At 45.6% G+C, this 16510-nt stretch overlaps 1 protein-coding gene across 3 annotated transcripts in view; it reads left to right on the plus strand.

Annotated features, from left to right (window-relative positions):
• The window catches only part of LOC142574160 (evasin-1-like), a 56276-nt gene extending 43387 nt beyond the window's left edge, over positions 1-12889 (plus strand). For 2 of the 3 annotated variants that reach the window (XM_075683314.1, XM_075683313.1), the window contains one exon: positions 4970-5124. In XM_075683314.1, coding sequence (XP_075539429.1) covers positions 4970-5116 — 147 coding nt within the window. In that variant the 3' untranslated portion in view covers positions 5117-5124. Of the gene's footprint in view, positions 1-4969; positions 5125-12737 lie in introns of those variants that run through there. The other variant, XM_075683315.1, reaches the window with a different exon arrangement.
• Positions 12890-16510: the final 3621 nt, after the last annotated feature.

Here is a 16510-nt window from a genome sequence, read left to right on the forward strand (position 1 = left end):
TTAGAAGCGGCTAACAGAACTGACAGGGGAACGCTAGCCACTATTACATCTCATTATCTTCTTGGGTGCCTAGCGGGCTATGGTTACGCCGTTGAACTTCGTCGTCTTCAACTTGCTACACGACACGTCACACATTAAAATTTGTGCTATGCAGCATCATATTCAGCATTTCGCGTGGCCGGTAAATAAGAAGGACATTCGTGCTTAAATGGGCAGCTGCCTAGCCTGCCAGCAGTCCAATGTCCACCGTAATGACGCACGACCTTATCAACATTCTGCTTCACAGCTAGCGTTTCGACATAATTCGGGTGGATATCCTTGGACCGCGGCCTCCATCCAACGGCAAAACGTACCCATTTCACCTGGGCCCGAAGCATCCATGGTACCTGACAGCCGAAGCGATGCTATCAATCGCACCTAAAGCGTGTCGTTGCAGTCTGGGTGTATCGGTGCTGTGTCCATTCTAACGTCGCCACCAATCGCAGCGCTCAGTTCGAGTCGTTACTTTTCTCCAACCTCTCGATGCTTCGCGACTCGTCGCGAATTCGCACGACGGTCTACCATAACCCCATTGCTAAAGTCAGGGTAGAGCGATTACAACGTTCCCTAAAATTATATCTCAAGGCCCAACCAAACAGCAAGAAGAGCACCACGTTCCCTTCTTTTGCCTTTCTGAGACTTGGGGCTACGCTCAAGCAAGATTTGCAGTGCACACTCACAGAACTAATCATTGCTTAGCGCTTCCCTTTTGCAGGAAGGTTCTTCGATTTTGCCACCCCACTTTGAAGCCCAAACTCAGCAGACCATATCTTTGAGCTGCCAATTTTTTCTCAATACCCTACGCTAACTGCTCCCCGCACGCAAATACAAAGCTTGTCAGACGTTTCGCGGAAATCGCAAAAGTGGACTAAAGTTGTTGTTCGCCGAGACGTTGTACAAAAATCCTTGCAACCTTATATGATAGTCCTTACGGCATGTTTCACTACGCGCCTGACACCTTCATTCTCGACATGAACGAGCAGAACGACACCGTCCCCGTGCACAGGCTTAAATCAGCGTTCGTCAAACATTTTTGCCCTAGTCAACGAGAACTAAGTTATCCCTCCGCGGTTTCATCCAGGAGAGCACTCGCTCAGCCTGTTGCACTTTTTATACCTACTGCCAAATGGGTATTGTTCAGGCTCCCGGCAGTATCAGGACGCCTTCATGAGCGGGAGGGTCACCGTGCAGCAGACGACACGCGAGCCTCGGACAGCGACGGCGAAGAGCCTTCTCTTCTCGCGATTGCCCAGCACAACAAGCGAGCGTGGCCTTGATTCGACGCGATCAGGTTTAGAGAAATATTTTTTAGACTTTCTTGGTTTCAGACAAAAGCTGTGGCGTCGGTGGGACAGGTCACGACGGGGGCTAAACTATCTTTGTGAGGCACAGTGCACAACACTGCAGATTGACGTTGGCAGTTTCTTATTCTCAATAGAAGGAACTCATTTGTGGCAATTATGTTTAATTCTGCCACTCCTACGCTAACGCCACAACAAATGCCACTCACATTATTTGTGGTAAGTTCGTCGGTTCATGCTTGTTTTTGTGCCCCATAACGAGAGCGTACATGAAGTAAGCATATAACAGGAAAGAATGTTGTATTGGCGCTAATGTTACGAACATTGTTTCGAGTGCTCTAGCAAAAAACCAAGAGCGCAACTTATTGCTCCAACCATATTGGACAGAGAGCTTCAACAGTACAGCGGAGTCCATTAATGTGCACATCACTTCTAATGAAAACCATTGCGGTAAATAGAAAGATAAGTATGAGTAGACGGGCGAAAGTAGAAGAACCTTCTAAAAATATGCACGTTTAATTGCAAGATTGGAAACGTTCTCCGAATGTATTGCTTGACTTATAACTGAAAGGAAAGATTCTTGAATCTCACTTTGTAGATTCAATAAATATGTACACTTGCTCAAGCCAATAAGCGCCATTGTATTCCGTTGGATAGAATATCTTGTGTAGAAGTAGGTTCTTCGAATCACTAAATTTACGAATGGAATATATTATTAGTATTGTAGAGAAAAAGAGCAACCAGTGCGAATATTGAATTTAATATTTTCAGTTTTCTAAAGAAGGCAACAGAAATAATTTGGCGTAGAGTAGTGAAAAGACAGATGCGTAATTTGATTCATGTATGTAAGGACGTTCGGAACTGGGCGTCTGCGTAACAAAGGAGTTGGTAAATGAAAACAACAGATCGTAGGTACCCAGTGTCCCATGACCATTGCAGTATTGTAACAAGGAAGCAGCGCATCATAGAATGCATGTTTTTTCAATTTCTTTGCAGGAAGGACGTGTGATGCATGTACACAGGGTGTCCCATGTAACTTTAGCCAAATTTAAAAAAATATGCAGATGCCACGTAGCTGGACAGAGCAAATGTAATGGTGTTGGCCTTCGCTAGAAAAACTGAAATAATTTTTTTTAGTTCTGCCTAATTAGATATAACATCCTAATTAATTACACTTCTCAAATATTATATTTAGATAAAAATGTCAATGAGAAAATTGTAGATCAACAAACGTGCTATACGTTTTACACAAAAGTGTTTTGTCAAGCGTGAATGGACATCACGAATACACGCAAAGTGACTTCAGCGGCTTGTCGCGCGGCAACTGTTGGCTTTTTTGACGCTCGGAAAAGCACTTTTATGTAGCACGTACTGACCAACAGAAAGCTGTAACGGGAGTTTTTCATGTTGCTGCACATTTTTCCCGTTCATTCTTTCAACATCTTATTGTAATATTCGATAAATTGATTAAATAATTAGGAGTATATATGTTTTTATTTATTTATACAATACTGCGGACTGATGGTCCAAGCAGGGTGGTCGATACAAATACGAGAAATACAAAAGAAACAGCAAAGAAAAAGCAACAATAATTCAGGCTCAGAAACGTTATTTCACAGTTTGACCACTTGTTTTGATAAGGCAGTTCCATTCACTAACAGTTCTCGGGAAATAAGAACACTTAAATAGGCCTGTGTGAGCAAAATATAGGGTTAGGGCGTTTTCATTGTGGTGTGGGGTGGGCTTGCTAGTTAACGGTGACAAATATGTTGATGCGCCGAGCGCTAGACTGTTTTCCAAAAGTTGGGAAAGAAATTCTAATCTAAACTTTTGCCTTCGTTCCTGTAATGCGGGGATGCCATTTGCTTGTATTAATTCAGAAGGTGAATCCAACGCTGCAAATTTGTTAAATATAAACCGGACGGCCTTTTTCCGACCCCGTTCAAGACAACTAGTGTTGTGCTTAGTATGAGGATTCCATATAATGCACGCATATTTCAGTCTTGGCCGCACAAGAGCAGTATAGCAGAGCAGCTTAACATTAGTGGGGGCAGTTTTAAGTTTATGCATAAGAACACAAAGCTTGTGGAAGGCATGAAGAAACATTATCAATATGACGATTCTAAGACAGGTTGAAAGTAAGCTTTACACCGAGATATTTATAGCAATTTACTTCTTGTAATGGTGAAGACCCTAATATGTAGGTATATGACAGCGGATTTTTTTTAGGCGAGTTACTGGAAGGGAGTCACATTTGCTCGTGTCAAGGGTCATTCCCCATTTTATACGCTATTCATGTGTATTGTCCAGACTAGTGTTGAGATCGTTGTAATCGTTAGTGGAATTAAGTTCTTTAAACAAAAAACAATCATCAGCAAACAGTTATACTTATTTCTACACCAGGGCGAACAACATCAACAATATCATTAATATACGATATAAAGAGCAAAGGGCCTAACACGCTGCCCTGAGGTACGCCGGATGTGACCAGAAGACAGCGCGAGTGTTGCCCCGCTACATCACGTATTGTTTGCGATTACTCAAATAGTCTGAAATCCAGTCAATAAATAATTGTGGAATGCCTATTGCTCCAAGTTTGAAAATGGGTTTACTATGGGAAACTTTATCGAAGGCTTCGCAAATATCTAAGAAAAGCATGTCTATCCTACCGTGTCTATCGAGGGTCAATGCCAGAGAATGAAATAATGTGACGAACTGAGTTACGGTTGATAGTCCTTTCCGAAATCCGTGCCGATATTTGGTTCATATGCAGCGTTACTCAAAGAAGTTTGTTATACTAATAGCTATGATGTGTTCAATAATTTTACAGCATTGCGAAGTTAGTGAAATGGGACGGTAATTTTGTAGTGTCAGGCGGTTTCCCTTTTTAAAGATGGGTACGATTCGGGCTGTCCTCCAATCACTGGGTAGTTGTGATGTCAGGGAAGAAGTGCGAAAAATATTAACCAAAAATTTAGCAAGAGGTAAAGCACATCGTCGTAGGAATACTTTCGGGATATTGTCAGGACAACACGATGTTTTGGTTATCAAATTTAGTAAAGTAGATACATGTGTAACGAGGTAGAATGAAATGAAAAAATAATATGAGTATCTCCAAGCGACGACAAACATTACCTCGGTTTTGTCCGGCTACGCGGCACTCGCATATTTTTAATGCTTGGCTAAAGTTACGGGGGACACCCTGCATAACAGTGAATAAAGCTTTTGCACAGGCCAATAAGGCGAGACTGCTGAACCTAATGCATTGCTTCGTCTACATGGTTTCAAGAAATTCGTGTATAATATGCCTGAAAGCGAAGCGAAGTATTTGTATGGAATGACTGCCTTAGGTTTCGCAGAATTTATCTGTCCCGTAGCTTCACTTAGGAAGTTGGGCCTCGTGTAAACAGCTGCAGCTATTATGCAGTATCATTTCGAAAAGGCCTACCTTGCATCGGTCCCTCTCCGTCAAGACTGTAGAAGCGTTCTCCCTTATATTCGAATAGAAACGAATTTTGATAATGTTTAAGACTGAATTTTCGAACCTAATAGGAATCGCATAGCAATTGCTCTTCGATCCTGATTCGAAATTTCGAATACTCAGTCCCCTTATGCTGGCATTTTTTCAGGCAATTGGAAAAGAAGTATTCCAGCGGATGACGCCAATTCTTCGATACGCATGCCCGCTCGGAGTATGCCAGAACGGGACCTGCGTTGCAACTGAAATGTATGAAACCTGCTATAGAACAAAAAGGCAGCAATTAAACTTCTATTGAAAATTCACATTTTCCCCTTTACACGACGCGTGCTCTTGTATTCTATTTTTATTTGAATGGTTTTTACACGATGTCTGTTATTACAAATCGTGAGTAAAGAGTTGATGTCACAGCGTTTTTCCCAGATGTGCTCGCGGGATTAGGACACAGCTCCTAAGTAAATTTACCCGGTTAATCAATTTCTTAACTGTTGGCATGTTTACTATCATGACGAGAATATAAGATAGGATTTCCGTCATGAATATTTGGCCAAGACTGACCGTAACAGAAAAAGAAGTAGTTGATAATCGCTGTAAAATGAGGCTAGTCAAGTACTACTCAAGCTGGAGGCACATAAAATGGTAATTTTTCTCTTTATATTAGCTTCCTAGGTGGAACAATTTACACCTTTTCTTGGTTCATTCCATGGTCCGCACTGAAACCGCATTCATTCGTGCTTTCTCTCTATCAATATGTGCGATGGCAGGCTTACTTCTTAATATCTCATATTTTTCTAAGTTTTTTAGTACTGCATCTGCAATGCTCTTTCGCTAAAATGCTCTGTGTTTTATTTTTATTTTTTCTTCTGACAGGATGTCCCGGCAACTGTCATATAAAGCAATTGTAATGGGTCATAGGATTTTTTATAATGATTTTGCAAATGTTGCAATAACAACGCACTTATTTATCGGCATTACTAAATAGTTGCTCACTTATTAGTGGTAGTAAGCTGTAAATTTTACGAACGTTTGTAGAAAGGAAGGCAACATCGCGACACGAATATTATCTTTCTAATCGTCATTTCCCTCCCTTTCTACCCCAGTCTACTAATGGATGATCACATCTTCCCCCTCCCACTGCGCGCAGAGAGAGCTTACGGCGTGAATAATATCTCCTTCGGCTGCTTACATGTAAAATGCGCATCTGTCGGCTGACATGTGACATATGGTGCAGTTGATCTCGTAGTTGACGGCAGAAAGTTTCCGGGTGGTGTGATGAGGAGCTTCCATATTGGCGCTTAGCTTTCCTCGGTTACAACGCTATATTGCCTCGTACAGGACTTGCTTTCTTACTCACACGTGACTCGCTGGCGCAAATTTTCTGTCGTAGATAACTTTGGTTTTTTCTGGTAAGCATCGAAGGGCGAACAGTGCTTTCTCTGGCTTGCGGAAGGCTTTCTCATGGGTTGTAAATGAGGTGTATTAAAGATTCGATTACGAACATTATAAACATAGGCGGGTATCCAGTTACATCATGTCGTCTTCTGCTGTATTCTGGAACCAAATCAGGCAGAAGTTGTGTCCATGGCCTTTGGGGCTTCTTCTCAATTTTGCCGCAAAGACTGGTCACAACCGCTTCATTGGTGCGGTTGGTCGCGACATTAATTTCAAGGTGTTTTGATGACGTATATAACTGGTGAATGTTAGTGAGCTCTCCAAGGAGTTTAAAATTTTCGGCTGCGAATTCATTGCCGCGATCGGAAGGAAACTTCCTAGGTTTGAAAAGCGTTTTATATTAACAGCGAAATTCCAAAGGGAAATGGTGCGTGGTCTATAACCACATTAATAAAACGCTTTTGTGGGCCATATCCGGGGGCCATATCGCGCGGAACCTTGGGTGTGTTCCAAGCAAGAAGGTGAAAAAGCTCTTCTACTGGTGGTACTTCCGCAAAAGAGGGAAACCTCTTGCTGTCTGCTCTTTTGCAGCGTTCGTAAACTTAACAATCACGAGCGCATTTTGAGTCGTCGGCTGTAAGATCACGTCTCTTTTACTGCTGTGGGAGTAGTTTCAATGTTTTCTCACTCCCATTTGTCCAATTGTCGCGTGTTTCAGAAAGCACACGACGTCGCGTGAGAAAACATTGAAGCAGCTTGTAACCTCGTAACATTAACCTTTCTTTATGGGCGCATGAACCTTATGCACCAGCCAGGTAACTCAGAAAGCCGAATCTACAGCGAAGCCTGCGGCAGTAGCTTCGCCTGCTGTGTCTAAAGTAACAGATGAAAATCCTGGGGAGGCGGAAGAGTGGAGCACAGGGTTCGAACCTTCGTGCCATTCAGTGCCCGTGGAGTCGCCGGGAGCGCCTGAGGTTATCTACGCGGAAGCAGAACTAGAATGCCCAAAATCCCCGGAGAAGCCAGTGGCACCAGAAGACGTGGTCTCGGTGATGGCAGCAGAAGCTGTGTACCTGCGAACAAAGCGCGTCAGGACGGCAGTGCGTCTGAAGCCAGGGACATAATTATGGAAGCAGGGGCGCCAGAGGTGTACGGTATTTCAGTTAGATTGATGGGCACCTAAGATGCGGACACAGGAATGAAGTAGACATCACAGCACTTAATACTTGCAGTTATAGCCAGAGGACGCAGCACTATGGCTTTGAGGCGGCCTGGGCTTTTTCCGGACGAGCGTCATGACATGTTAGGGAAGATCGGAGAGATGAGCAGCACGGTGCCAAAAGCAAAAACGAGATAGCGAGGGAGAGTGATGGTTTGGAAGAGGCGCTATTTTTTGCAACACTTATAGGAGTACGACTCACGCCTTAAGAAAGGTAAAGGTGTACAAAGAAGAAAACAGAAAGAGAAGGTCAAAGCGGTCCCCGAGCCCTTTGCTGTCAGCGATAGCCAGATGTTGTATTCACAAGGTACACGACAGCCCCGTGTCCTCCACGAACCAAAGATGGCACCTGTAGGCGGAGCCGTGGTACCCGCCGGGAACAGCGGCTGCGATGCGTAGAGAGGCGCCCTCTCTCGAGAAAGTGTAGCAGATGCAAAGAAGATTGATTGTGTTGCGCTCGCCGCACGCTGAGCTGGCCGGCGATGCACATTTGCCGTTGATGTACCTCCGCGATGCCACCCAAAGCAGCCAATCAGGAGGCGCAGCAGGAGTCACCATTCCTGTTTGGTGATGCGGCGATCAGAAAGGTAACTGGGGGGTCGACTGCTGGCGACGCACCGATCCGGGTGGATCACCGTAAAGTGCCGCAACAACGTGTGCCTTGCATAGCCGATGGCATTTACAGCGGTGCTAACAGGTACAGTAACGTAATGTGCTGCCTTCTTCATATGGCGTCAGCCTCCTCGTTGTCCTGGTCGCCGAAGTGAGAGGGGAGACACTGCAGCGACACCCCCAAGCCACTCGAAACGAGGGCGCGAAGCTTTTTCCGACAGCACAGCGATGCCAAAGTCGACGGTTTCCGGTCACTGACGAGCTAGGGGCATCGAACATGAGTCGCAGAGGGTCACGACCGCAGATTCCGGGAGGCCCTCAGCCAAGATGTCCGCAGTCAGATGAATGTCAGCCACATCTGCAGCGGTACTGAAATGCAGGCATCAGCGGTACTGAAAGGCAGAGCACAGAAAGGCAGGGATCACGCAAGAGGCTGTTGCCGTTCCGAAATACAGATGGACGGAGCTCTTCGTGCAGGAACGCGGCCATAAAGAGAAACTGCGTTAACATGGCTACTCCAACACTGTTCCGGGAAAAAGATCACATTTTTTTCTTGTGCATGAGGGTCGCATGAGGTATGCATGATTGACCGCAAGCAATTCCAATCTGTTTTAATTCCAATCTCCTGACATCGAATTTATGTAAACAGGGAGGCAAGCGTTGAGCACGACCTGCAGCGTTGTCTGAACAGCCCAATTAAATGTGCTTCTTGCTTATAGGATGTGAGTTTATTTTACTATGAAAGCGAAAGGAATTGCATAAATCGAGCAGTTTTTTCTTATCTAATTGGCTACGAAGAGCAGAGTAGCACGCTCAAGTGGACAGAGTATCGATTGAGCCGAGCCAGTCAGAGTGGAAATAGACAACCGGATGAGCATGCTGGTGGCGGTGTCTGCGATTGGTCCGCTTCCCCTTCTTTAGTTTGCCGTGGCTGGTCGAAACATGCGGCGGCGTGCAACCTAAAGTTAAAGATGCCACTAAAGTTGAGTGCCACTAAAAACTCACCTAAGTTGAGTTAGCAGAGCAATGTCGTATACATGCCGAGTTGAATGCCACTAAAAACTCACCTAAGTTGAGTTAGCAGAGCAATGTCATATACATGCCGAAAGGTCTACATAACGTTACACTCGAAACGAAACTCGTTTATTATACGCATATAAATTCAAGCAGATTGGGTGACGGAACAAACGCGAGTTAATGACATCTCAGTTGAAATCAAGAAAAAGAAATGGGGGCATGGACAGGACATGTAATGAGGAGGGAAGATAACCGATGGTCAATAAGGGTTACGGACTGGATTCCAAGGGAAGGGAAGCGTAGCAGGAGGCGGCAGAAAGTTAGCTGAGCGGATGAGATTAAGAAGTTTGCAGGGACAACATGGCCACGATTAGTACATTACCGGGGTAGTTACAGAAGTATGGGAGAGGCCTTTGCTCTGCAGTGGGGGTAATCAGGCTGATGATAATGACCAATTCAAGCTCCCTGGCGGCTCCCAGTAGCCAGTACCACAGCAATCAGCGGGCAGCCACCTTCTATTCCTTTCGGAACGCGGCACTCTCAATCTATTCAGATAAATTTTCATTTTGTTTGGCATCTTAATATAATGCTTCTTTAACGCCTTCACTTTCACGCGGTGAATTTTCACGCAGCCAGAAAATGCTAAAAAAATAGCAAAGCCAATGACGAAAAAGGCGGCGAAATAGAAAGTTATTTTTATTTTGTTTGGTGTAATCGTGCATATTCGGTGTGCACATATCATATCAGATATTTTTTGTAGCATCGAGTGACACACAGGCACAGTCGGTGGCAGCTTGTAATATTTTAACAATCGTTGAGGGCTGATTGCAGAATTGGACTACAAAACTTTGGAGTAGCTTTACGTTATAGCTACTTTTATTTCTATTCATGCTCTGAATGACGCAGCCCAGCGAAATGAAGTCTTTTGAAGCCTGAGACAATATCTGGACTCCCCGTGCCATTCCATATGTTCCAAATATTTGATGGTTTTTATGGGCTTCCAATGATTCTATAGAAACAATTTCAAGACACCAGCCTAGCAGAGCCCCTGAAGCTTTCGGGAAGGTAGAATTTGCAGTTTTACTGACCTTGCTCCAGGGGACAATCGGGTTTATAAACATTCGCAAAGCGATTGTTAGACTAAGCTTGATCGGTTTTACGTTTCCACCCATCTCTTATCGTACAACCTGCGTTTAAGGTGGCGCCAGTCGCATTCTAAGATCATGCATTTCTCACAACCATAATTGAAAAACATAGGCTCAAAGAGTGACAATTGTGGAAGCTCAATGTGAGCCCGCCGGATGACAAAGATTTGCGAGGCGCGATTAGAAACATTGTCAAGGAAAGAACGAATGGAGGGAACGTAGACGCGATATTATGGGAAGAGCTGAAACAACGTCAGATGTTTCTACTTACAAAAGAAGAGGGAAAAAGAGCGGTAAAGAAGAGCTAAACGTGCCACAGGAAGCGACCATCGAAAAACCTAATTTAGGCTGCAAACTGTCACCCTGGTGTCTTTACAGAATGTATCAAAGAGTAAAAACGGCAGCTGCTGTAAATCCTTAGGAAGGAGTACAAAGGTGCCATGACAAGGTCTAGGAAGAATGACTGCACAGAGATATGGAATCACTGAAAATTTTGAGCACAAAATAAAGAACGCGAGCAGAAGTAACAGATTAGAAGCACTTCAATGCGGCAGCACCGTTCTCTCACCACAAATCTACATCGAGGGTGCTTCTACTCAACCATATAAGGACCTCTTCAAATATGAAATAACACATGCAGCCGTGAACACTTGCAAAAATATACTTCATTGTTAAATTCCACAAATGTCGAGACAAAACAGCCAACGGATGAATGCCTATCAGAGAGGTAAATAGGCTTGGCATTCGGTTAGGAAAAACTAACAAAACCACTAGGAGTTGATAGGCTCAGCACTGATTTTTACAAGAAATTTTCACCGGAAGTAATTCTAATGCTACGCGACGTATGCTATGCCATTTGAAAGCGACGATTGCTGCCGCTATCTCTGCGGCGAGGTTTCACTATTTTATTGCCTAAACAGCAATTAAGGCAAGTGTCCACAGTGAGCGATTTCTGCCCAATTAGTTTTTCAACGACCGATTAGAAAATTCGAGCTAAGATTATTGCTGCTTGTCTTTAGCCTCTGAACAGTCATCGGAAACCATCAATCATACGGCTTCAAATGACGTTGAGCCACCGATAATCAGCGGGCCATGCGGATATTGGGCAAGGTTATCTCTGTTGATGGATCTAAGGTAGATGTTTTGCAAGTGGATCTCAGCAAGACTTTCAACAGAGTAGCACATGACTTTCTCTTCACCTTGCTTAAGGCCTGCAACAATGGGGACCAGTTTCTTAAATATATGTCTGCTACAGACCTGCGTCGACGCGACTGGTAGTCGATGGGCGAACAGAGCAAATAAATTCGCAGTGACTTAAGAATACTTACGTGATCTGAGTGCAAAAGCAAATGGAGCTTGTCTTAGTAATCTCCTTAAAAAAAACTCCAGCTCAATCCATTTCAGTCCACCATAACCCACTTCAATCAACCTTCGTGCAATTTAATCCACCTTCATCCATATTTGATAGTGGGCCACGATACCGTGGCTGTTCACCGTGGGATTTTGCAGTGCGAGCCTCAGCATACGTCAAGAGGCGGGAACGTGACGTGAGCACTTGTTACGTGGGTTTTCTTGGCATGCGATGTTAACGCCGGACACTTGCAGAATTTTCCACTTGATGGGGCATATACGGCTTTCGGTTTAATAGAGCTGAACAAGTCCGCCAGGCAAGGGTGTCCGTTGTCAACAGTTCTTTTGAGGCGAAAACGTCAAATCCCTTATTGAGCGAGAAGATGGTCTACCGCGTTGGTAGAAACGAAACGGCTCCTAAATTCCCTTTAGCTGCGATGCCACAGCACGAGCACGCCTCGACGTAGCTTGCCGGGCGAAAGGGAACCCCTGCTTCAGAAGATCTGCTGTGGCACACCTGCTGTCGCAATAGTTTGCCGTGTATTGCATGAGGAGCGAGGGCGTTGCCTCGATGTCTAATCATCCTCGTTCTTGCTCTCAGAAGCCTGTGTTATCCGCACGTTCGTTGTTTGCGCAAGCTCTCGCCAACCCTCTAACTGCGCCTATGTCTGGCGAAAACTTTATGTGGCGGTGCAGCGAAGATTATGTGGGCGGAGCCTATGCAAATGTATTATGGCAGCAAGTAGTCCGAACATTTCATTCGAGATTTCGGTTATCGGTTGCGCTCGCGCTATCCGCAAATGGGCATTTTCGATGACTGCTTACGTGCATGCATATGGTAGATATATATTAGCAGTGATAAGGTACTGTAAACATTAATCATAGGTAAATCGTATGATCTTTTTAAAAGCTGATATATAGATTTTGTATATGAATATTTAAAAATTAATTGTTTCGCGAGGAACCATGCCTTCTAAGAAATAACTGCTGTATCTACGTATGAACTAAATTTCAGTTGAACCCTTATTCAAAATACACTAGTTCTGTAACCTTTGAAAAATGCCTCCGACAGTGAACTTTGCCGCGCATTCTATATATCCAATGGACGGCATGTCACGCTGCGGCATGCCATGCGATGCAAGGAGCACAATCAGCGTCTTTATTATTGAAAACTTTCTTTCCAGATGATTGCAGCACTCCAGAACTATTCGTGACTATTCGCACAACCAATACACATGTCCTGCACCCACAACGACTGCTTAGCACCCATGCGCTGCTAAGTGTGAGCTTGCGGGTTCGATCACTGCGGCCAAATTCCAATGTGGGCCAAATGTAAAAGCGCCGGTACATTAAATATTGGCGCATGTCAAAGAACGCATATGTTCACGTATTTTTCACGCGAGCTTGATTAAGCTTAAGGGGGAGCTTTCGAAATTAAAAGGAAAAAACCTAAAATGGCACACATTGTTCCACGGTGGAGCTCTACGCTGTTCCTTCGGATCATACTGCATTTTGGCGCGTAAGACCTCACAGTCATTTATTCCATGTGCCGCGTGATTAGTAAAAGCTTGAGGCAGAAACACAAGCACAAAAGAAAATTTTGCCGAGGCTTCTGCGACAGCGCCCGCATTCACAACGGCTCTTCTATTCCGCTCATCCCACTATCAATCGCATCGCTCTTGCTGCTCGTATCTGATACGAGTGAAATCTCAAGCCTGTTGAGGCTTGCATCAATTATGCCGTCACGCTGCCAGAATTCCTCTTCGATGTACTGAGTATCAGAACACACCCTATGCCAGTTCTCTTCCGTTAGAAAATTGATGCTGTCCAGCAGCAACTTTTCGACAGCTGCAAGGGTGAATGCGGTATTTATTGTTAACCGCTACATAACATTTCACCTGGCTTCAAATTAATTCAATTTGATACAACTTGCAAGGATATGGAGGAAGGCTCACGCCCTCGGGACCGGCAGCCTTAGCAAATACACCGACGCGATGGGCCGAAATATTTTCTTATGTTGAAGTACGAGCTTCAGCAGCTTTGGTTTATTTGACGCTGAGAAAACGCAAAGCCTTTCTCGGTTTGCCAAGAATGAATGACAACCTTTCATGTTGATGCTTTAAGTACTTTCTCGAGGTGGGCCCACGGTAGGGTGCATTGTCCATTAGTATACGGCTCCGTGATTTGACGTTTGGGGAAGCTGCTCAGAGAATCACTTCTCGAATGGTGGCCCATCCAGTGCTTTGTGGTATTCGCCATCTCCCATGGCTTTACGGAGCCACTCTCGCTAGCGGCGTGCAATAATATCAGCCTGCCACCTTTGCCGCTGGGTGCGCAAAGGCTTGTTTTCAGACGTTCCCGAAAAGCATCCTCGCGGGTTATGACCTTCACATCCACCCAGACCTTTTTCTTGGTATGTCCGACGTTAACCCAAGTTTCGTCGAGGTGGTATATGTGGCTGCACAAAAGAAACTGACAACAAAAAGAATTGAAGCATGTCGACAGGAATACACAGATTGCAATATCGCAAGATGGGCAAACGACTGATGAATTGGGACTGCTCAGTTATTACGCTTAAGCAACATGCAGGGTACTGCATATTCGTGATACGCTATAAGCGAAACAAATTATTCAGCAAAATGTACAAGCGCTGGCCAGGCGATTGGCGTGAACTGCACAGCGGGCACCAAAATGTGGTGCTAACAAAATGCGACCACAAAAAAAGCGCTGCCACTTTCAACGCTAACGCACTGAAATATCAAGCAACAACGTTCGGCGTTTGTGCACACAGCTTTGCTGTGAGCAGCGAAAGTTTGGGCGCTACCACTTTTAGAACGAAGCTGCATACGTCTACCATCCTAGCAAATTTTCCCGTCGTTGTAAGCAAAAAACTCCCCCCGCGGGGGAGGCGAAGCAGGCGTTAAGCACTCACCATACGTGGGCCAATCCCGAAGAGAGGGCAATACCGGCCAGACCCCCAGACCCGCGGCCGAGGTGAACCTGGCGTTAAGCGCTTCCCATACGTGGGCCGACTCCGATGGTAGTGCAATGCCGGGCCGACCCGCGGTGGCAGTGCAGTTCGCCATTAAGGGGCCCACATAAACAGTTTCGCTTGTTATCCTTCTTCTTAGAGTGGAATGGTGCTTAGATTTCTTTATGCTAACAATTACAGCGAAACGTAATTCGCCTCTTTTGCCTCTCAGATATTTTTTTACGGATCAATTAAAGGTGCAGGTTGCGCGGTGATAAAAATAAGGTATTTGCCCATACAATATAAATCTTGCAAAAAGGGTCGATCATCGTACATACCCCTTTTAGGTGCGAAGTTTCCGGATGGCACGGAGGTATTGCTGCCGCCACAAGATTATGCCGTTTCTCTCGAAGACAGCATACTTTCTCTTCCGTTTGAGAAAAGGAAACCTTTGAGTACAGTCCTTATTAACCGTGAGATGGTAGCGACCACAGAGTTTACACTTGGGGGTACACACTGATGCTGCTCATTGGGACTAGGGGCACCACAGCCACGGCAAATAGTGTCACCGGGATTGAGACACACGTCGGCGCGATGACTGAGGTGGCGGCACATATAGCACATGTCGATTTGCTTGCGCAAGAGCGAGCACTGCATGAGTGACGGTCCATACCTTACAAAGTTCGGTACACGATGCCCGTCGAACCGTGCCGGTTCCGGCTATTCTCTTCGCTGCTAAGGCGAGTGGATTATTGGCATCGATGACCTCAGGGCTGTCTCGAAGAGGGATGTTGCGGATCACCCCCTTCATGTAGGGCCTTAATGTAGGCACTCAGCCCATACCTTGCCTGAGATGAGCATCTGCTTCATCCGGACATAGCAGTTAGCGTTCTCGCTTTTGGGAGTACTGGCCACTATAATATTTTGCTGCACATTTGGGCATAGAGTATATTTTCATAGATCTTCCTGACTCATGCCAGTGGTGGCGAGTATTGCGTCAGCCACCGTAACAACGCCAATCTTGGAGATATTGAGTCCACCTCGCGGCGTGACCACAATCTTGATGTCTCGAGGAAGCGAGGGCATTCGTCCTACTCGTATCACTTTGGATTTTAGCGCAGGACCGCCTGATTTGCGACGACGCGCTCCCAACTAGGGCGATGGCGCATTAGTGTTAGCCGTGCGCGTTTTGGCGCCAACTCTTCTGGCCGCCGCAGACTGCCAGCCTTTATCTTCAGCATCCTCTTCTGGGGAGATATTCTCCCCCTCCACTTGATACTCCATCTGGAGTAAGAAATTAAGTGTACCTCGCCTTGTAAGAGCCGGTACGAGGCGGTCAGGTGGTTCACGAGGCCAAAAGCTCCGTCTCGAAGCTCGGGCACGAGCAGGAGGCTCGTGGTCGAGGCGCGAGGCGGGTGGCCTTGGGGAGCAAAGCTTGGCAATCCTCCGTAGGCTTATCTGGCCTGCCGCGGCCTTGCTGCTGTCGAAATGGATAAATCTGTGAAAAATGAACTCACAGCGTTGCGGATGGTCCCTTTGAATGCCGCTTGTCGAGCTGCGTCGAATGATGCAGACGTTCTGTTCTAGCGCTTCCAGGTGGCAGTCCGCAGGAAGTTCATGTTGAATCGGGAGCTCATGTGGAACCGGTCCCCTGTGTTGGCCCCCTTGCGGTGGTTGCTGAAACAGAAATAATTTGAAAGGAAAAAATTTGGCGTTCGTGAGTTTTAAACCTATGACCCCATGCTCAGGACGCGATTATCTTACCCACTGCGCTTTCTTTAGAGACAGCAACTTCTATTTTATGAATTCTGCGTATCCTTATCTTTTTTCCCACATATTTTGAGTACCACGCACTGAAACATTTTTCCCAGGTTCCCTAACACAGAGAGACAGGGAATCTCATATTGACACAGAGACAATTTTTTGCTGCAGGCTCTCCTGCCACGCCTGCCATCGGTTTCTGGACTCAGATTCGCCGTCAAGCAG

Source organism: Dermacentor variabilis, chromosome 3, assembly GCF_050947875.1.
Source record: "Dermacentor variabilis isolate Ectoservices chromosome 3, ASM5094787v1, whole genome shotgun sequence".
Lineage (NCBI taxonomy): Eukaryota > Metazoa > Arthropoda > Arachnida > Ixodida > Ixodidae > Dermacentor > Dermacentor variabilis.